The sequence below is a fragment of the Phragmites australis genome, chromosome 1, assembly GCF_958298935.1.
Source record: "Phragmites australis chromosome 1, lpPhrAust1.1, whole genome shotgun sequence".
Taxonomy (NCBI): Eukaryota; Viridiplantae; Streptophyta; class Magnoliopsida; order Poales; family Poaceae; genus Phragmites; species Phragmites australis.
The window spans coordinates 19899365-19922978 of NC_084921.1; the positions used below are offsets into that span (position 1 = coordinate 19899365).

A 23614-nucleotide genomic window follows, 5' to 3' on the forward strand; every position below is an offset into this window, starting at 1 on the left:
AGAAGAACTAGCACGATTTACTATGGGAGCGGATATATCAAAGTCGGATGTTATATGGCCGTTTGAGTTGGACAAACCTTTGGTCAAACCAGATTTAGAAACAAACCTTACAACTCAAATGCGTTGTTTACATCAATGGTACTTGGAGCAGTCCAAGCAGGGTTTTCAGGCGTTCCCCGTGAGATACAAAGAAGAATATTTCCTCTACGGGGATGACTTCTTCTGGTTGGAATTCTTGCACCTGTATGAACTGTACAAGGAAGATGCCCTCGATGTGGCTATAATCAGAGCGTGGACTTTGTAAGTGACTTATGCATATAATTAACGTTATATGATCTTGCACCTTATAATTGCATAGCTAACTTCTCTCTTTCGTAGAATGGAGATCCAAGCATACGAACAAGACTTAGAAAAGAAAGTAGGATTCATCGATCCTAGCCTTGTGAATCAGAAACTTGTAACGAAGAATCTAGACTTCACCGAGGCCTACTTATTGAAGTGTCAGCTTCACCACCAATACAAGAAATCCATACTCTTACCCTACAGCTATGAGTACGTGTTTGCGCACAAGGGCGTCCTCATTTCATTGGTAACTCAATTCTAGCACTAATTTGCTATGGTGACATATTCTGCAGTTTTCATTGGATCCTCTTTGTCATCCACCCAGACACCCAGACTTGAGCAAGATCATTGTGTTGGACTCAGCAAAGAGAGATCAGATGACTTACCAACACCTCATCGACATGCTATATAGGTTAACTCGATCATTTAATATTCTCGACGGTTGCATCTAAGTTTAATTGGTATTCATATTCACGTGCAGGGTGTACACAATATATCTTAAGAAGAGTGTTATCCACTTTCCATTCAGGAAGGAGTAGCTGTAGAAACCGACTTTCCGGTACACAATACATATTCATGTCTTGTATTTCCTACTGACTAAAAATGGTCAATTCATTCCACTGACGAATCCTTTCCTCTTGAAGTGTGTGTGGCAGCCACCCGGCAACAATCTCTATGCTTTTTATGTTCTTACTTTCATGCACACATTCAGCCCAGACGGAGACGTTGTTAGGTTCAATGACCTTAAGGTATGAAATAACATATTGATGCCTTCTTTTCAATTTCTATACGTGTTCAAGGACTAATTCTTTCGATTCTTCAAACACAGCGCTCCAAACTACTCACAAGTGTGTTACAACCTGCTGAAATACATGCCCTTCAAGAACAGATGGCTGGGTTCTTATTGAAACATGTTATCAACCCAAATGGCGAGTTCATGAACCGATTGTGCCATCCACGCGTGCAAGACCTTCAGATGACACCTTACCATCAAGCAGAGAGTATGCAACAAGGAGGAAGGCTCCAAGGGGCTTGACAGCATATTCTATTTCCACAATTCACACAATATTAATAAATGACATTACATATTCTATGATATACCACCAGTGTGTCAATAACATGTGGGACCAGGTCCCACTTGTCATCCTCACAATGGATGGTATATTATAGAACCAGCACTTATTCAGTTGTAAATCGTAGATTTTTTCATTTATTAATGAATGATATGAATTACTATGTATGATGCGAAGTTGGTATCGTCGGACGACTCTTGGACACAATGGTCTTCCAACGATGATGCGAAGGAGGAGCAAGAAGCGGCGTCTCGTAAATGTGCCCAAGAGGAGGAGGATGAGAGGCTAGCCTGTGAGCTGTGCACTGCGGAGGAGCAAGAAGCAATATCCCATAAACGTGCCCAGGAGGAGGAAGATGAGAGGGTGGCCCATCAGTGTACTGTAGAGGAGGTCAAAGGCTCAAAACCTAGAGGCATTCAGGCGTCAGACTTCGATGTCTTTGACAAGTCGATGAACCTGGAGCATAGGCAATGTTGCGGTCGATCAGGTGTTGCTGGGTCCTCTGCTCCACCACCATTTGCCCCCCGGCGTCCCCGGACGTACTCACGCCATCAATCGTCAGTGCGGGGATGCATTCCTCATCATGGGAGAGGTAGAGGGATACTACACTGGCTCAACTCAACCGACTTTTTAGGGGGTGACTTTGTAATATTGTGTGTTTGTCGATGCCCGACTTGTAATATGTGTTCATTACTATGTATTAGTGAAGGTGTTTTTATTATCGATTTACAGTAAATATATGTATCATTGTATGCATGTATTGAGAGAGAGATGAAGAGATTGAGGAGAGAGAGAGAGAGTACAAAGAGGACAAAGAGGAGGACCGTGGAAGGGGGAGAGGGAAAATATTTCCGACTCAAACCTTCGGCCTACAATGCTTCTAACAAATCACTGCTGGCTGAAGGATAAAGCCGGCAGTGATGCCTTGGGTATCACTGCCAGCTGAATCCTTTAGCTAGCAGTGATAACCCCCTTCACTGCCTGTTGCCCACTGTCAGCTCCAAAACCGGCAGTGAAGGGGGTTTTGGAGCCGGTAGTGAAGGGGTTTTCTGTAGTAGTGACACGAACTAAAGCCTACAATTTATTATCATAGGTAGAATAATTCAGACTTGACCCACTTAATTTCTCACTGAAATAAGCAATTGGTTTACTTCTTGAATCAGCACACCTCCAATTCCAATCCTGCTAGCATCTCATTCTAGCTCAAAAGTCTTACTGAAATCTGAGAGTTGTAGCAATGGAGTGGGGTGAGATTCTCTTTCAGCAACTTGAATGCCTTTTCTTGTGCGGGGCCCCATTTGAAAGCTACTCCTTTCTTTGTCAACTTGTTCAACATGGCAATAATGGAGTTGAAATCCCTCACAAAGTGCCAATAGAATCCCGTAAGACCATAAAAGTTTCTCACATGTGTGACAGTCTCAGGGGTCACATCTCTTTAAGGCTTCAATTTTTGCTTCATCCACCTCTATTCCCTGTGGAGTAACAACATATACAAGAAAATAGACTCGATCCATACAAAAAGTGCACTTTTGAGGTTACCAAACAAATGTGCATCTCTCAAAGCCTTAAAAATAGCACGTAAATGATCAAAATGTAGTTCATGTGACTTGCTATAAATTAAGATATCATCAAAATAAACCGCCACAAGGTTTTTAATGAAAGCACATAAAACTTCGTTCATGAATCACATGAAAGTATTAGATGCATTAGTTAACCCAAAAGACTTCACTAACCACTAATACAAGACAAACTTAGTTTTAAAGGTAGTATTCCATTCATCTCCAAGTTTCATTCTAATATGGTGGTGTCCACTTTGCAAGTCAATTTTAGTGAAAATTATAGAACCACTCAACTCATCAAGCGTGTCATCTAGCCTAGGGATAGGATGACAATATCTTATGATAATATTATTAATAGCTCTACAATCAACACACATACGTCAACTACGGTCTTTCTTAGGAACTAAAATAACGAGAACAATACAAGGACTAAGCCTTTCTCATACGTACACATGGTCCAAAAGATCTCAGACTTGTTGCTGAATTTCCTTTGTCTCCTCTGGATTGGTCCTATATGCAGCATGGTTTGGCAAAGTCGCTCCAGGGATCAAATCAATTTGATGCTCTATCCTTCGAATAGGTGTAATCCTAGGGGTATCTTAGCTAGAAATACATCAGTATACTCCTGCAAAAGGTTAGCAACAACAGGAGGCAAAAAGCTAAATATATCCTTAATTAAAAATAAAGCATCGTTGCATATCAAAGCATAGCATGGCAGCTCATTATCATATATTTCAGCAAGGTCAGATTTAGATGCAAGCATAACACACCCTTCCAATTTAATTCTATCGAAATTATAATTAGGCACCATTTACTCCTTTTTGGGTTACTTTCTGATTTTCAGATTCATACTCATACTCTTTTTTTCTCATTTTCAGCTATCTCTTTATCACATTTTACAATTTCAGCAGGGTTTATGTAACACCCAATTTTAAAGGAACAAAACCAGACACAACACATGTATGCCAGGATTAAGTTTCATACATGTGTTTACATCATCAGTGTATCATGACAATGCCATTATTGCAATAATGTATTTAACATCTTACAAAAGGAACCGAGGGTCTAAAAGAGAACATAGCGGAACTAAAGATCTTCAGCGCCAATGGGGCTTCCATCTTCCACAAGTGTCAACCGGGGGCACTCTAGTCTAGAACAGCAACTCCGAGTCGAAGTCGTCTTCATCAAAGGTTGTAGCTTCATTGACGGCTTCTGAACAGCGGTAGAATACAAGAGAAGGGATAATGAGTGTGATTACAAAAATGTACTCCGCAAGTGAAGGGAAAAACATGTTATGGGGCTTAAGTCAAGGAAAGGTTAGACACGGTTAACTGCACTAAGCAAACTTTAACCTAATGACTCCAACAATAGGCATCATATTTGCTAAGTGTGAAAACACCACTGTAACAAAAAGATTAACTCATCGGATTCCATTCAAATACCAAGACTCACCAGGTAATTCCATTACCCGGCTACCCAACCGACCATACCAAACCCTGATCCCATCTAATCCTGAAGAAGTCCAAGTTCGCTCTTGTTTGTGAGCGCGGCTGATCGACCAGATTGATAGTCTGTAGAGTTTGCACAACTTTCCCTACGAGTCGTGATTCCCGTGTTGCTTCACACTTCCGGGGTTTGGAGTCGGGGTCTCACTACAAAGCCTTTACAAAGCTCCCGCCAACTTGCAGGCACCCAATCAGGTTTCACTGCTAACAGACAATTACATCACTGTAGAAGCCCCCTCTTATGCCACTCAACTGTCAAATGGTGCCAACAGAGTTAGAGGGGGTGACTAATTAGTTGTTCAGGCTGTACCCATATAGACCTTGTTGTTGTGCGGATTTACTTGGTTACATGTTCAAGAACCGGTTCTTAGGACCCGACACAGGAACAAACACAAGCCTATTGTTCAGCACCACCTCAAACTAACCATCCTGTTAGGATCCCTATACCATATTGCTACAAGATTACCATACTCGTTTCTAGTTGCATAGACATTAGTCAAGATTAATATTTTCCCCCACTATGACTGCACTAGCATATACTACCTATTTTAACCCATGATTAAACAACGACGACAAGGAATAATCATACAAAGCTAGTAAACCCTAACATAGGATTCCAAATTAGACAAGCACGCATAGAAGGAATTAAATACCTACACATGAATCCTAAAACAGGGGCCAAAATGTTCAAGGACACTTGCCTTCAGTGGAGAGTTGCTCAAAGTCCTCGAAAGCTTGATCTTGAAGATTCCCGAACTGCTCACCTCCTAAACAACATACCAGAAAAAACATGCAAAGGAAACTACTAAGAACAGCACATCATACAGTACTAAAACTAGGTAAACACCCTATAAAAAGATTCTACACATCGCTACGAACATTTGGGCGTGAAAATTGCCCAAAATCAGAGCTATGAGCAAAAAGTATTAAGCTTTTCAAGTTTCAGGGGCTTAACTACAAATTTTACTTGATTTTCAGAGAATAAATCAAAAAAAATTATACCAAAAATCTTATTTATGACGTAAAAAAAGCCTTTACTGTATTATTTCTCAATTGGAAAACCGGTGAAATTATGGGCCCATGGACCATGGCCTAGAGGTCGATCTATGGGTCCACGGTGGACTGAAATCATAAAACGAAGGAGTATGCATTCTTGAACGACAGATGAAAATTGGATGGCCGGGTTTCAACAGGGGCTTAGCCGAGTGGCGCTGAACAAGGAGGCAACTGGTCGACGGCGGCGGTGTCGCCGGAACATCGCTGGAGTAGCACAAAACATGCTACCAGCCACGGATCATGACTGGGATAAGCGCAAAAGAGAGAGGAGTGAAGGGGATTATTACCGTGGGCTTCACGTCGGCAGATAAGGACCGAGGGCAGCTAGCAATGGAGAGGGGTAGTTGGTGGGGTTGAAGCTCAGTACGGGTGGAGTTCAGCAGCGGAGAAGAACCGAGGAGCGGTGGGTAACTTCTCTAGGGACCTTGCGACTTTGTAGAGGGGAGAAAAAGGAGTTAGAGGGGCTCGGCCACGAAAAAAATGGCGGCAGAACTCCTTACTGATGTCGGGGAAGAAGGTCGCACCGGCGGAGAAATCGAGTGGGAAACGGGGTGAGAGAAGATGGAATGGGTGCGGAAGCTTCCAAGGGATGGAATGGCTGGCTTATATGCGCGAGAGGGTAAGGGCATCGGGTTGATTTGAAGAGAAATGGCTGGCGGCCTTGATTTCCTTAAATGCGATAGTTTCCGCATTTGAGACGGGTTAAGGAGGGCGAAACGGTCGTGAATGAGTGATTAGGGGGTGGGGATCGCGGCCACGGCTTTAATTGGAGTGAAATGGCTCGGGGATGCTGCGGTTTTGAACGGTACGCGGGATTTAGAAGCAGTCTAGGCGGTGGGAGGAAGGAAAAGTGGAGCCGGTTGACGAGCGGCTCGGGTCAGGCGGCTAGGCGCAGCAGCTCAGCTACAGCCGGGCCTGCTTGGCAAAGAGAGAAGGTGGGGAAGGGGCTGGCTCGGGAGCGTGGTAGGATGGCTCGGCACGGCCCAAAGCAGAAGGAGAGAGGGCGGCCAACGCAGGGGGGGGTAGAGAGGGGAGAGGGAGAAGATGGTTCGGGAAGGAAAATCGGCCCGGGAGCACTTTTACAATTTTGAAATGCCTTTTCTTTTTAGATTCTAAACAAAATTTCAAAAGAATTTTTAAACGAGTGACTTCTAGCGATCTTTTTACAAATCTCTTTCACGCATAAAAGCCTATGCAACATGACAGCATGAATTCATCAACCACAAATATAACCTATGGCAATTTAGATTTAGAATTAATTTCTTCTATTGAACAAAATTGCAACTCCTATTTAAAATTCTAGAAAAAAATTTAAACTATTGCAAAAATTGAAATTTAGAGTGTTACAAACCTACCCCCTTAGGTTGAATCTCACCCTCGAGATTCGGTTAGCTAATTAAGGAATATAGATGTGTTAGTGAGGTGTGCTGCATGATGTTTTAAAATTTATATTTGTGAATAGAAAAATTGTTACAAAAAATACATTGTCATTTTGTATAGAAAATTATGGTGGTACTAGTGAGAATATTTATTCAAACAAGCGCTTGCTGCATCACAATTTTAATTTATTTAAGCAATTATGGACTACCATGGTGATAATTGAAGAGTCGCAAGGAGCAAAGTAGGTAAGTCATGTTCCCCTATTATGAAAGCATCATTGTTATCTACGTGTAGGCGATATATTTGACATGGATTACTTTTTTTTGGATACGTAAGTCATCTTTTTCATCAACTTCTAATGCCAAAGCATGGATTATATCGTAACTGAAGATGCATCATGCTGTTGTACTCATTGATTTCTAGTTACTGCAGATTGCAGAAAAGTTCGCAACAGTGCTGCTTGTCCACCATCAAGATCTGCTGGGAATCAGAATGAGAGCACTAGTGATGTTCACTTGACCAAGACATTAGTAACTGCACCAGAATGTGAAGTGATCACCAGGAGTGTGCTGCCTCGGCTCTACAACACTGATTACTACACTGAGCAAGCTTGCCGTGAGAGAGAGTGACGAGTCAGGTTATTGCTCTCTTGTGCTTGACTTCACAGTCGGCAGGCATGGCTATGTCAATGTCAAGTTTGATGGGGAAACTGATGTGAGGAAGCTTGACATTGCATCCATTGTGGAGTTCAACGACCGTGAGATCCTTGTGTACAGAGATGAGAGCAAGACGCCACCTGTTGGGCAGGAACTCAACAAGCCTGCAGAGGTCACTCTTCTGAATGTGAGATGCGTCTACCAGAAGACTGGATTGCAGTTCACATAGGGGCCGATGGTCGACGGGTACAAGGAGATTCTGGTGCAGTGGACCAAGGAGCACGACATGGAGTTCCTGCCCTTCAATCCGTTGAAGGGAAAGTGGAAGTTCAAGGTCAAGAATTTCAGCCAGTAGACTACTTGCAGTGTTCAGATTTCAGTCAGTAGCCAGTAGGCTCCTTGAGTCCTGTCTCTGGTTTCTCAGAAATAGCTATGTAGAAATCTCATTCTGTTCCTTGTTTGGTCTCTTGGGCATAAGGCATGCTTATTTTTCAGGGAGCAGTGAAATCAATTGAGATTTTTTTTTTTTTTGGTGTAAAGATATGATGTTAGCTTATTGATCAGCAGGATGAGCTTATGTCACTTTTTTAGTGTCTTTCTGTTGATCTTTCCCTTTCTTGTTTCATATTTATCACCCATTATCGTTGCGTATCAGGTTCACAGTTTGGTGTTCCAGGCTTAAGACCTGGTAATACCAAGTTTGTATGATGGGAGCCTTGCCAATAGGTAGTTTTTAATGCTAGATGCTGCTTTATCGCAAGAGAAGACATAAGAAAAGAGGAACAAAAAATGTAAAAGAAAGGGGTTTCGTGTTGCTATCTGATATGAGCTTGAAAAGAGCTTTTCTTTTTATTTGAAGATAAAAATTGAAGTTTATTGGTTGTAAGGTTCTCAGACTAGACGGGAGTAAATAAGGCTGGAGAGGTTGGTTGGGCCTTCTTTGATCAATAATATGAGAGAGTATTTGTAGGTTGGCGTTTGATCTCTAACACATGAAGGCCAAAATTGTCTTGGCAAAAGTTGGTACTCTTTATTATGCTCCACGTCGTTTGCTACTAAAATTATTGTATGGTTCTCCTTCCGTTTGCCCTGTTCATCTTTTGGTCAAAACTTTGCCAAATCCTTGGCATCATTTTTTTTTTTTGGGTGCTGAACTTGGCACTCAGTTATAACCAAATTTTACTAACTCCAAATTTTAAGCAGCCTGCCTAACCCCAAAATGTTAAGTTTTCAAGGCTTGTGGGCTCCGGCTCGGCCGTGTTTCTAGCTTTGAGCTTTCGAGCCTGGCTTTGCGAGATGTAGGTATTAAAACTTGGCCTTGCGTGTATTTACAACGTGAGTTTAGATCTCTAATCTAGTTTGGTGTTTTGTCTAGAAAAAGATTAGACGTTGCGCTAAGTGTGTGTTAAAAAATTCCCAGATACTGCATTCCCGTAACTAACCAAAGCCGCTCTCATGACGTTTGTGCTGGACGAACAGTAGGAAAAACACATTGCACCGGCGAATGAGTCGGTGGCCATAAGAGGAAAAGCGAGCTCCGAAAGGGACAGATAGTGATTCTGGCAAGAGATTATTACAAGGGCTTGCTCGTTTTTTCTTTTGCCTTTTTGGGTTTCATGCGGAACACGGGGAGGAATCACGGGAGCATCTTTTGCTTCGTTTGGTCAAAGGATTCCATCACTATCCGGCAGCTACTTGCGAGTTTGCTGTGAAAAGAACGTGCGTCTGGTCAAAGAGTTGACTGCCCCCAGCCTGCACAAGTTTAGTGAGAGTGACTAATATCCTGGCTTGGCGTTTTCGTTGGACACTATAAATTTTCAAATCTAATATACAAATATAAATTTGTTAAAAGTACAATATCAATACTTGGTACCTGTTATTAAGATGATAAGGAATTACTTTCGACCGTTCGACTGTGTTGGACTTAGTGTCTTGGTGACTGGATAGGTCGAGATCATAATTCTCTTACTGTAAATACTTGCTGAATGGTCGGCAACTGGACTCCAATCCTCTTCGGCCGGTGGATCCATGCTGGCTACAGCTCCTCCATGATTTGCCTTGACGCCTCCCCATCGTGCGCTCGTCCACCAGTCGTTGCTTAGCTTTAGTCACTCAGTCGGGTCCTCAGTTAGAGTATTGTATGTTGTACAGGATATTGGCTGTGCTTCATGGATTTTTTTTTTCCTCGTTTGTAATGGGCAGAAATTTTTGTATCAAAATCCAATATAGTTTTAGCATATCGGAACCACCCTTTGGATCCGTCCTTAATTAACGAAATATTTTATTGAAACAAATGTAGAATCTGATCGAATGGTTTTGTACTTATTACCACCTGTTCTTCTTCCCGTGACTCTCTAGACCATTACATGTCAGAGAAGTCCATTCTCCTCACGATGGATCCACGTCCTACCATAGTGCCCGAAAAATAGGTCCAGAGAGGTGATTTCATATTCACTTCCGAATATTTATTCTGATCGTTAAACGGTTTGGGCGTTAAACAGTACAACATGAGCGTTAAACGGTTTAGGTGGATTTGAGAAAACCATGGTGGAACATCCATACTTAATATGGACTAGGAACTCAGTTGGACAATAGTGTGGATATATGCCTAAACTATTTAAGTTGGAGTCTTTTTAATATGAATTTGGGTTTCTATTTTCTAAAAATGGTTGTGTGCATTATATACATCTTGACGTCTTGTTAATATAGAGATCAGAAGTTGTATTTTTATATGTAAAAAAGAACTGGGTTTAGTTTAATTGGTTAAGAGTATATCTCAAACATCCAAATTCAAGTCCTATTACTCGTGAATTTAAATTCATTCTTAAAAAATGGTTTTGTGCACCTGACCTAGATAAAAAAAAAATCTATAAGGTATAAAAGGATAGCAACAGAGACAGTAGTAGCAAGTTAAAAAAGAGAACGACATGCCATGCTCGGAGCACGGCAACCTGCTCTCTATTGCAAATAATTGTAGAGAGGAAAAGAAGTAAAGAATGAAAATAATGAACTCTCTTGTATTGATTCATGGGATGTTTATATATTTATACAAGTTGAATGGATATAATGAAAGGATATTTCTATTGAGAAGATATCTCTTTCAAATAGACATGACTATTGGTAATTAATCACATGGTGTTTATTCTCAACACTCCCCCTTGATCAATTATTCTAGTTGTAAACTTCTTGTTGAAAACTCATCTAAAACCCTATTATAAAATATGAGGAGAAAATAGTATGTTGATATACCATTAAAACTCATTTAAAACCTAATGAAAAAATATAAGGAGAAGACCGGGGAGGAGGAGGTCGGGCGGTGCGTCGGGGATGATGATCCGGGGAGGAAAAGACCAGGGAGGCATAGGTACGAGGAGACCGGGGAGGTGGAGTCTGGGTGGTGCGTCGGGGAGGAGAAGATCGGGCGGCGCGTCAAGGAGTCGAAGGCTGGGCAGCGCCTCGGGTAGCTCAAAAGCCGAGCGCACGCATCGGGGAGGAGGAGACTAGGGAGGAGGAGGTCGGGCACTTCGGGGAGGAGAAGGCCGGGTGGGGCGTTGGGGAGTCCGAGGTTGGGTGATGCCTCAGGTACCTTGGAGGTCAGGCGCACACGTTGGGGAGGAGGATGTCGTGTGACGCATTGGGGAGGAGACCGAGGAGGAGGAGGCCGGGCGACGGAGAGGCTTTAGGCGGCGAACCCTAGCGTGGTCGAGCGAATGAGGCAAAAAGACTTAGGCAAAATAAGGGTGTGCGCGCGGGGACTAGTTAGGGTTATATACACACAAATCATAGGTCACAGTGATGAATGTCACCCGTCACCTATTATATGTCATAGGTGACGAGTAAGGATTATCACCTATCACCTATAATCTTAATATGGCACCTACAACTTATAATAGGTGATGGTTAATAATATAGGTGACGGGTGACATTCTTCACATGTCACCTTTTACTTAAGTTAAATTCATAACTTGTTATGTGGAAGCAAACACTTAGTATTACAAATTCAAATAACTTGAAACCTAAAATTCAAATTTGACATATTAATATTACGTATTTGATATTAATATTACAAATTTAATATATTTAAAATTACATTTGACATTAATATTACAAATTTGATACTCAAATTTAAATTCGCCATTTTTGTGCTTTCTTGACGTGGATCCCTTCGTTATGGTCGGAGCGCAGGTATGGAGTTTTCTCGTTTGGCGAAAGGCACGACACGATTGCAGTAGCAAAAGGGGGATTTCATCGAACTGATTGAAGTCCTCCTCATCAACGATGTTTGCAACTCCGACAATGCGTCTTTTCCCAGCGAGAACTACATGACATTTCTTCTTTGTTATGTCAGTCACATAAAAGACTTGGTGAACATTTTTAGCAAGTACGAAGGGTTCAAACTTATATCTGACATGTTTGAGATCAACGCTAATGAATCTATACTTGTCATTAGTGACTCCCTTTGCCCCCATTTACCTAACGGCACAAAAACAGGGCTACCTTGAATCCTAAGTAGTTCAGTTCCCAGATCTCCTCTATCTGACTGTAGTATGTGCCCTTCTGTATGTCGTTGTCATAAGCATCTATACGTACACCACTATTTTAATATATGCTCTTCTTATATTGGGATGTCGTGTAAAATGTATATCCGTTTATATCGCACCCTTGATATATCATAATTGTGTATATAAGGTCCGATGCTAGTATCCTCCATACTCTCCATGAAATAAGATACAATCCTGCTTACATGTATGTATTTTTTCTATTTTCAGTCCTAAAGAAAAAATTATCTTCTTTGTGTCGTAGACGCCCTCGGGTACTAAGTTCCCCTCAGGTAGCATATCCCTTAGTAGATCCAACAATGCTTCGAAACTCTTATCAGTCCAACTATGGATTACCTTCAGCTGTAGAAGCTTTAGGTTCCCAAATATCCACGTGTAGTTTTCCTTATAGTTAGGATAAAGAAGTGTTTTGAAATCCCGTACAAATTCTTAGAATTTAGCAAACTCATCATTGTTATACTCGTCGTGTCGCTCGACACTCCGCGCCATCTAATCCACATTCTCCACAAAATCATCTAGATTATTATCATTGAAACCTAACATGTCCTTATCCCTGAGATCATGATCCATTTCACCAGATATAAGTCCTTGATCCACACTATCGGTATGAAGGGTCAAATCCATCTCTCTCTCTCGTTAAGGCCTTTCTCGTCGTGTTTGTTCCAATATGTATAATTCTCTTTAAATCCACGTATAACCAAGTGTGCATAGATATTGTCTGGTTTCGAGAACTTCTTATCATTCTTGCAATCACGATATGGATTGTTGTTTTACAATGATCTTTCAGATCCGCCAAGGCAATACTCATAAAATTCTTCACCCCGCTTAGATACTCTCAATAAGTTTGGATCTCAAGATACATCTAATTTCTATCCATCATCTATAATTAATATAAAAGCATTAATTCTTCATGCACAACAAATCTACGTAGTATCACGATTAAAAATCTAACATGACCGTAATATACCAAATAGGGACCATACAAATATACTAGATATATGACATCGCACGATAGATTGGGCAAAACTAGTATCAAATCTAACATAAATACAACTCACTTGTACTAAGATTTTGGATAAAAATACAAAACAGCCAATTACAAATCAAAGCACAACAAATCTACTAAATAGGGTTCAGAAGAGGAGAAAAGGGAGAGATGCAAACCTTCAAAGATCTAGCACCAATTCAAATTTTAAATCAACAAGATATTAGAAAATATCTAGCGGAGCCCGTAAAAATCGCCAGCACTATACTGACGGTATTGTTGAGTAACTGTTCACCCGCACAGTAGCTAGCGAGCTCTTAAAACAAATCCATGTAATAAGTGACGGGTGATAATGTCACATATCACTTATTACTTCTCATAAGTGACAGATCATATTACGACCTGTCACTTATAATTAGTTCAGGGAGATCTATCACCTATGCTAAGTCACAAGTGATGAGTCATAACATTATTCGTCACTTATGGTTGGTACAGGGAGATCTGTCACTTATGATCATGTTATAAGTGATGGGTGTAGTCATTACACACCACTTATGTCATATGTGACATGTAATATTATGATACATTTATTTAATATCTGTGACGAATCTATAACCTGTCGCGACCCAAGGCGACATAAGTGATGGCTTGTATAATGATTCGTCATTAAATTGTGTCATCTTTATCTGTTTTTCATGTAGTGTAAATACAGTCCATTACAGCTTATTTTAAAAATGCAATACATGAACTTGCTATGATCGTGTAGTTTATTATTGCCTGTATATGGACCGTGCAAATTCCATCTTACACTGAAAATGCAAATTCCCCTTACTCGTATTTTTACTTTGTCGTATAATTTTACTTTAATTCGGTTCTTCTCAGATTCTTTGGACAGGGTGATTCGTTGTAGCCTGGTTATTTGTTAGACCGATTTGCTTTACTCCCTCCAATCTAAAATAAACGTTATTTTGAGTTATGTATAGTTAACGGTTTCAAACTTTAACTATAAATTACTTTTTATATATTGAGTTTGAATACTTAAAAATAGTATAAATAGATATATCTCGAAAAGTATATTTTATAATAGTATACTTTTGCTATAATTTATTAATATATTATAATAAAAAGTAGTAACAAAGATGTATTTTAGGGATTGTGCCGATGTCTAAAACGATACTTATTTTAAATTGGAGAGAGTAGTTATTATGTTTTTCGATGATTTATATGATTTTATCACTATCATGGCAATTACTTAATTGTCGACTTGCTTTGTAATCCCACCGAATGAACGGTGTCAACTTCTACTCCTTTATCTGGCCATTGTCGAGGTGAGGGGCAATACCCCTGTGCTTTAGTTTTAAATTTTCTAGCTTATCCATCATGCATGTATTGATGCCCTCTAGTTCAGGGTTAATTTTGTTCCATCATCCATCATGCAGATCTGGTGTTAATTTTGTATATATATGCAGTTCAATGCAGCTTATATTCAATCCATTGTAGCTATCAAATTCAATGATTTACTTGTTAATGTAATGGCACTTGTCAATATGGTTCCATAGCTCACTTAAAAGAATAAGTGCCCGTAGACGAGCGGGAGCTACAAGTACCATCAGTAAGAAATGAATGGCGTTCTGCAATGTACGTAAGCAAAATTTAAGCTTTGGCTATGTATAACTTTACGAAAATTCATGGAAGACATGCTTACACATGGATAGATTTTTTCGCAAGTTGCTTTTTGTAATTTTAAGTAGGTTTTTTGCGTGTATTGTAATATTATCTTTAGAATGATTCCAACTTCAGCTGTGAAACCTTTTTTATTCACGTTTGTTATAGCATAGTTGATTGAAAATTGCTACATTTTCAAACAGCGATGAGGAGTTATTCAATTTAGGCAGGGGAAGGAGGCCTTACCAATCCCTGGGCTTAGAGGGATGCTCGGAGTAGTAGAGCAGCCTAGCGGTTATCGCGGATATAGGGTTCGAGACGGAGAAACACATGATGGGAAAGATTGCGACGGGTGAGATGATGATGCCGACTTAGTGCGATAGAGACAGTGAGCGTGGATCTGTTGGCAAGATAGCCGCCGAAGATGGAGAAAGTCGATGGATTGTGGAAGTGTCTCATCTGCGCGGGGAAGAAGAAAGATTATAAAATTAAATGCACTGCTATAGTATAGAAACAATGCATATAAACTATTTGTTTTTATTTAATCTCGTAATTTATTAAGTTGTGCGTGTATTTGGTCCTTAATTTAAAGAGGAGATGGGAGGGATAACATGATTGCGGAGGGAAGTAAATAGTAGCTCCTTAAATTATGGGACGAACGGTTTAGCTCGGTAATTTTAGAGGCTGGCAAATAACATAATTTATGAAGGGAATAATTAATTACCTTCTTAATTTTTTGGAACAACTTTGTATCTTAGCCCTACGGCCAAAGACGATGGATTTCGAAGATCAAAAGTTTCACGGTGCTTTTTATATTAGCATAGATATAGATATAGATTTAACCCGTAATTGAATTTCAGCTTTCGCGCTTCGCAATGGTGAATTTCAGCTTTCATAAATGGTCTCCCTCCACAAGTCCAAAGCATCCAGCAGACCAATACCGTGGCTGCATGGCTTATCCAGCACACCATGGGCCCACATGCGCTCCCTTCTCCTCCGTCCTCTCCCCTGCTGAAGCCTCGACCTCGAGGGCGGCTGCTGCCCATGTCCGTCCCAGTCATCACCCCCTTGACCTCCCTCCCCACTCACTCCACCCACCCCACCCACTCTTCCCCATATGCCTGCCTCCCTCCCTCCCTCCTGGCCTCCTCCCCCTCCGCCTCCCATGTCCCGCCCCCATCTCCTCCCCCTCCTCCTCGTCCTGGTCCTCCTCCCCATTCCGCTCCACTCCCAACCCGCCCCGATCACCTCCACGACGCCGCCGCCGCCCCAATGCGCCCTCAACTTCACCGCGCTGCGCCCCTTCCTCGCGCCGCCGCTCCCCGCCGACGACGCCTTCCGCTGCTCGCTCGCCACGCAGTCCGTCGCCTTCCTCCTCTCCCTCCAACTCGCCGCCACCGACTCCTTTGTCCTCCCCCACAACGCCTCCTCTTGTCTGTCCCCGCTCCGCGTCGCACTCCCCTTCCCGCTCCCCGCCTGCGGCGGCATCTTGGACGGCCTCGACTCTCTCCTCCCCTCCCCCGGCTGCGGCAACGTCTCCACGCTCGCCGACTTCGACGCGCTCGTCCCGCCCTCCGCGCGCGGGGACATGGACGCCAGCTGCGACCGAGACCTTTCCGCCGTCCCCGACTGCACCGTCTGCACCACCGCGCTCAGCAAGGCCGCCGCGGCCTACCTCCTCTCGGGATCCCACAACAGCGCCGGGAGCAACAACGTCACCGGCTGCGCGCAGTACCCCTTCATCTACGCCGGTGCCAAGGCCAGCCCGCGCGGGCCCGCCGACCCGGCCACGGCCTACTGCCTCTACCTCCTCAAGGCCAACCCTCCCCCGGCCGCGACCTCCGGCACCGCCCCTTGGGTCTACGGCGTTGCGTTCGGATGCCTCGGGGCGGTGCTGCTCGTCGCCGCGGCCGCGGGCTCCTGCTTCCTCGTGCGGCGGAGGCAGGCGCGCGCGGCGGCGGAGGCGCTGGCGGCGGCCACGGCGGACAGCAGGAGCAAGCGCTCGCAGGCCATGGAGTCCATCAACGCCAGCACCACATTGGTCAAGTTCACCTACGACGACATCAAGGCCGCCACGGGGGGTTTCGCCAGGGAGAGCATCATCGGCCGCGGCGGCTTCGGGAATGTCTACAAGGGGGTACTACCCGACGGCGCCGAAGTGGCGGTCAAGCGATTCAAGAACTGCTCTGCCGCCGGGGACACCGCGTTCGCGCACGAGGTGGAGGTCGTGGCCAGCGTGCGCCACATCAACCTGGTCACGCTTTGCGGGTACTGCACCGCCACCACACAGAGGGAGGGCCACCAGCGGATGATCGTTTGCGACCTGATGCATAATGGCAGCCTCCACGACCATCTGTTTGGCGCCGGAGAGTGCCAGATGTCGTGGCCGGTGAGGCAAAGGATTGCTGTCGGGATGGCAAGGGGGCTGGCGTACCTGCACCGCGGCGCACAGCCGGCCATTATTCACAGGGATATCAAAGCGAGCAACATCTTGCTTGATGACGAATTTGAGGCCAAGGTGGCTGATTTCGGACTAGCCAAGTTTGCGCCGGAGGGGATGACACATGTGAGCACACGGGTTGCCGGAACGCTTGGTTATGTCGCCCCTGAGTATGCGCTCTATGGCCAATTGACCGAGAAAAGCGATGTCTATAGCTTTGGAGTCGTGCTTCTTGAGCTTCTGAGTGGGAAGAGGGCGTTCATCTCTCTCGGCGAGGGCCAGAGCTTTGTGCTCACCGATTGGGCTTGGTCCTTGGTGCGGAGGGGGAAGACGGTGGATGTGATCCAAGAAGGAATGCTTGAGCCTGGTCCTACTGAGGTAATGGAGAAGTATGTACTTATCGGCGCGCTCTGCACACATCCCCAGCTGCACGCGAGGCCAACAATGGAGCAAGCGCTGAAGATACTTGAGGCAGATTCAGCACCAAGTCCATTGATTATTCCTGAGAGGCCACTCCCTGTTGTTGCAAACTTGGGTGAGATAGAGAGGTCAGCCAGCAGCGGCGGCTTTGGTCAGCTGTTTAGTCCCTCTGGTTTCCGGTCTTTTATTCATGGAATTGAGGACACTGCTATGGCGTCTCCAAATGAAACATGATCTTTTACTTAGCCCATTAGTCAAATGTTTGTTTATTGCTAGAAACTATTGTGTACCATAATTCTTTTTGTTAGCTCGATTTTGTTTCATTGGATTACATGCTTCAGGCAACTGTTATATATAGCAATTTGTAGTTTTGCTCCCACAGGAAAAGTAAGGTTCTTGTGTGACAGTTGAATTCATTGGAATATAATGAGTGAAGTTTTTTATTTGCTATATATTTAGTTTCACCGGCGGAAGCTGTTTACTGGGATTTTGGAATTGGAGGATAAGAAATTCGAAACTCAAAACATATTCCCCTTCCCCAGATAGATTATATTCACAACTTGCTGAACCCAATGTGCTCTGTAGTTGAAAGGTAACTGATAGTTCCAGATATTAGGACATGCTATTTGAACGGGAAGAACCTTTTGGATTGAAGATGATATAAGCTTCTATATAATATATCCCATTATGATGCCACGAGCAAGGAGGAAGCATAAACTTAACACATTACCCTGTATATTTGTTACATTGTCCTTGGCGGTCTTAAGGTTTTAGGCCAATTATTCGACGTTGAGATAATTTGCCATTGCCAAGTAAAATACCGAAGTAGCTGCTCTTCAGAACTTTTGTCCGCCTGATATGATTATTATTGCTGAGAAAAGCACCAAACAACTGCTCCTGAGAACTTTGTTCTTCTTAGACCATAAGTAGTAGGACCGCAGGAGTTTTGTTGTTAGCAACACCGATTATCTCTGATTGGTAAGGTTTTATTGTTAGACCATAAGAAAAATCTCTGATGTATGTATCTAGCAAGGTTAATGAGTTAAACCAAATAAAAGTAGGAGCGTCATCATGGAGGTTATGTATCAATTTAAGCACCGGTTTAGCTGCTACATATTTGGTAACATAGTAGTCAGGGCTACATATTTGGAAGTTAAACCAAATAAAAGTTCGGATTATCTCTGACTGCTAGATAGAAGCTCAGAAATATTGGAGTGATGGCTAGCTCTAGTCAAATTGAGTTACATATATATCATATCAAGATCATTTGCTTTTTTGGTATTGATGGTTCGGTTCTTGGTCCTGACGGCCAATAAGATGTTTATCTATATTATAGATAGAGCTAGCTCTGTTTTCACCCTAGGTTTGTTACTGTACCCTAGCCCTGCAATTAGGTAGTTGCAAATGAGCCTTCTGGACGCTACTGTAGCTGCTGTAGATACAGCGTGTAGCTTAGTACGTTGACTACGTTCCTTAGACAAGGAGTTCAGTCTTCCTGAGAATATACCTTTATGCTCTAATACCGCTTTCAGATTGCTTTGGAGCAATAGAAGTTCTGCATGTTGCTAAGGGGAGCCAAACAAGCAATATTCAGATAGTGCTAACTTTGCTTGGTTTTTATAATTCAAATGATGATATTTGGTGGCAATGAAACAATTTGGAAAGCCCACAAACATTATCTTAAGTCGTACTAACTTCAACAACTTAGCAGTAGCAACATTCATTTATAAACTGAAGGAATCAAGAATTAAGGAAAACGTTCAAATGAACAGGATAATTGCAATGCAAGATAAACATATCTTAACTATAATGTATATAGAAATCAAATCTTCTTGAGTAGCAACACACATAACTGAGTTTAGGTCCTTACGTACCACATACAAAGTACATGTAATAGCTTTTTTGTTTTAAGGCGACTAACACGAAATACTGAAGTTTAATTAACTTTTGTTTTTTTTCAAGGACATTCCCTGTATAAAATCTCCTATCTAGAAAGTTTCAGGGGGGCTGTTGATGCCTGCTAGTGCTCCTGTTGGTGTTTCCTGATCTTATTTAGTTTAGCATTGTCATGCTTCAAGTGGAAATACTAAAGGGACTCCAGAGGAGAACAATAAGCAGCTATGCCCATTCCACTGCCATGGCCTACATGGATGGTGGTTCATCTTGGCAAGCTGATGCACCTGGGGTCTGGATGGGACCCAATTGCATTATTATCTGCGAAAGTCTGGAATGCTGTAGAGGAAGAAGACCCAGGCTCTCCTCTAGGGTTTGCTTTTGCCTTACGCATTGGAGCAATGGCACATAAGAGTAACTCCAACCGACTCCCTAAATCTCGCTCCCTATATCTTCATATAGAAAGCCTCTGTAAAAGATTCTCTCTCTATTTCTCTACGCGCTCCAACCAACTCCCTAAATCTCGCTCTCTAAATTTCACTCCCCTATATTTTATTAGTATCCTATAAATAAAAAATATTTGCAACAACTATATTTCTAACGGCTAAATTTTGTATATGTTTGAATTTTATTTGAATTCAAATTGAATTAAAAGAATAATACCACATGAAATTATAAAAATACATATAAATAGAGCATTACAAAGGAAATCATTTTTTCACCATATAACCTAGGATTGAAAATAATTTTAGAAATTAGTCCATCACATAAGAAGATTATTAATAATTTTTTCCAAATTTTTGGGAATTGATTTGAGGCCTTAACAATTGTTAGAAGTTATAAAAGTAGACTTTTTTGGATAGTTTTAGTTTAAATTTTACATAGTATTTTTGGGCAAATCTAGTTAAAATAGGTTGCACATGAATTCTAGAACACGTACAAATTTTTTTACGGTTTTTAGAGTAATATAATATCACTGTTTGAACAGAGGAAATGGGAAACAGAAATTGGAGCTGCCAGTACTGTTCACCAGCGGGTCCATCTGTCAGCGTCGGTTCCTCTTACGTTCTGTCCTATAGCGAGCCTCTCTCCTGCTAGGGAGTGCACAGATGGAGCGAGTTGGCAAGTGGGTTGGAGATGATTTTTTGAGGTTGATCGTACTTTTGACGATAGGGAGTTTGAAAGAGGGTCGGTTGGAGTTGCTTTAAGTATTCAAACTGCAAAAAATAGATTAAAAATGATTAGATCCCCAGCAAGAATAGTCAATAATGAATGAATTTAAAATTCTTTTGTTAGCTCAACTCTGTTGTAGAGTAAATAATTGAGGCCAATATCATGAACAAAGTGAACTGCAACTTGGCAGTGATGTTTAACATTCGCCTGGTGATCAATGAAACAATTGAGATATGAGAGTTCCACAACTTCCTTCTGACAGGGATCTTTCACAGCCTCATTCAACTAGTAGAATATTTCTAGATCTCTTTCTTTTCACTTTCTGGGGTGAGATAAAAAGTGTGCAGGCTCATTACATACCAACTACTAATCAACTAGATGTACAATGGCGCCTACCCTGACCTTTGTGCAGCTTTGTTTGGTAGTTTGTCATTAGGCCACTATTGGCCACTGCCTTTAAAAATGTACCTAAGAATTCATATAATTTTTTATGAGAACTTATTTTAAGTCTCTTTTTACCAATTTCATGAAAATTTATCACAATTCTGACTACAAAATGCACAATTTATCAGAAAGCTATACTTTTGGCACACACCGCCAACTTTTTGGTTATCTAACATGGCGGTCTCGCATATCAAACATAGAGTCAACCGCACCACGTGCGTCGACATGTGAGATCACCATAACGACAAAGTTGACATGTGTACCAAAAAGTGTAGTTTTTTTAATAAATTATGCAAAGTATGTGTAGTTGTGTGATAAGGGAGTAAAGAAGTGTTGTTTTGTGATAAATTTTCGTGCATAGGTGTAGCTTTGTGAAATTTGCTCAATTTTTAACATTGAATGTGAACATGAAAATTACGGAAAACATGGAAATCTTGAGTTTTAAGCGCATGCAAATATCATAAATAAATCTCCAATCTTGAATTTTAAGTGATTTAGATTTTCTAGAATTATATTTATCATGTCATCAATACATTATTCAAGATATGACATGCCCAGTGGTCAACAGTGGCATCAAATCGAGGCAAATTGTTCGGTAGAACTGCAATGTTTACTCAAGTTTGAAAATAAAATTGATGTATTACTGATATCTGGCCTCAATAGTTAATACCATGTGTCATCATCACATTTATTTTGTTTTCCAGTCGGCACATGTTTTCAGTGTTGCTGACCAAAATTTGTTTCAACTTAAGTTGTACCTTAGTGTGTTGTGCAGTTATTCTTTTCAGATACCTACATTGTGCCCAATATTAATTGTATACATAGAGTGTTGCCTATTTTAAAGGAATACAACTTGTATTGTTACATAATCAACTTGCTTCTCAAGTTGTTAAAAGTATTTTCATTTTTACTATGAGGAGTAATTTCCATTGATGTTATGGAGTATGGGGTAGTACACGTTTGATGGGGAAAATGGTGCTTTTTTCATAAACACGAGCTACGAATTGTTTGTAATTGAGCCCTTTTAGGATATAAATCTAACTGCCCTGGAACTAAGAGCCAATGATAATTTTCTGCCCATGCAACTTTGTAGATTTAGTCCTGGCAAAGAAAATCATAACTAAAGTAATGCATTAACTAAAGTAACTTCTCAAGTCAATCTCATGTGAAGAAAACCAGTAGATTTGAATAGGCATGCACATGAGTGTGGCTACTAGATACGCCATCTACATGTGCAAGTAAATGAAGGCTGTCCAATACAAACATGAAAATATACAAATTTGTGCATCATCTTTGTTCCTCTCTCGTTCAGCTACAAGAAATATGTGCTCAACAGTCCCATATATCAAGTTTGTGATAGTATATATCTTCTTTTCATTTGTTTGCACATATTTTTATAATCCTTGCAATGTTCTTGTGGTTTTTGCTCATATGCAAGTAGCTCTGGTCTTTCATTACAAGATCATATACAAAGGAATATTACAAGATCATAATACCTATCATACAAAGAAATACCTGCCAAACAGACATTTGCGACCTATCTTAGCCATTACTTCCTTCAGTTTCTAAAAATATATCAGTTTAGACATTGACATGGGTCTCCAAAGCACAACTCTTATATATGAGATTGTCAGTTACAATGCATAGAAACTCTTATATATGACTTTGGGATTAATTTTATAAACCTCGGCTCTAAGGTGAGCATTCGCCATCTTTAAGCATGGGTCACATAGGTTCCTTCTCTGCATCTGACTCATTGCACCGTTCTCTGCCCTCAGCATTTCATTCTCATGCTTCAGCCTTGCATTTTCTTCTTTGATGAATTGTCTCTGTGGTGAATATAATGACTTTATCAACTTATCTCATGCAATATACACAACTGAGCATCAGATATTTTAGTTATGCAAATAATCTAAATATTGCACATTTATCTGTGTAATCATTAAAGCATAGGTGGTGTATTTTCATTTAGGAACTGCATGGGTCCACGAAATAACTTCACAAAGAAAATATACCAGTAATTGTATGAATATCTCAAAACTACTTCTCATCTTATCTTGTATTCTCGGTTTCTGCGTAACTAAGACGCATATAGTCTAAAGTACTAGAAAAAAAGACTGAAAACAAAAAGTCTAAACAAAGCCTGAAACTGAAAGTTAGGACAAATAAGATGGTGGGTTTAAAATCCACTGTATAAAACCTCATCCACGCCGGATAAACAGAGCCTGGACTACCTGCTCGGAACACGTACATACCGCTATAGCCATCTATCGAGCTTTCGGCTGCTAGAGCGCATACTAAGTACAGAGCCAACACGTACATGTATCTTATGGTGAAAATAACTTTCATCCTTTTCTTTGTTATTAATAAGTGTATTCTAAGTGACATTTTATTCGAGTTGTCACCATCTAATTTTAGCTTTTGATGTAACTTTTGTTTTGAGTAAGGTCCATTATGTGTGAAT

At 41.5% G+C, this 23614-nt stretch overlaps 1 protein-coding gene across 1 annotated transcript; it reads left to right on the forward strand.

Annotated features, from left to right (window-relative positions):
* Positions 1 to 15945: 15945 nt before the first annotated feature.
* Positions 15946 to 18090, forward strand: LOC133883357 (probable LRR receptor-like serine/threonine-protein kinase RKF3). The gene has a single exon (XM_062322669.1). It carries the CDS (start codon positions 15946 to 15948, stop codon positions 17872 to 17874), a length of 1929 nt encoding a protein of 642 aa, XP_062178653.1. The 3' UTR covers positions 17875 to 18090.
* The last annotated feature ends 5524 nt before the right edge of the window (positions 18091 to 23614 follow it).

Excerpts from the sequence above, each read along its gene's own strand:
- LOC133883357 (XM_062322669.1), top strand. The coding sequence starts at position 15,946 with ATGTCCCGCCCCCATCTCCTCCCCCTCCTCCTCGTCCTGGTCCTCCTC.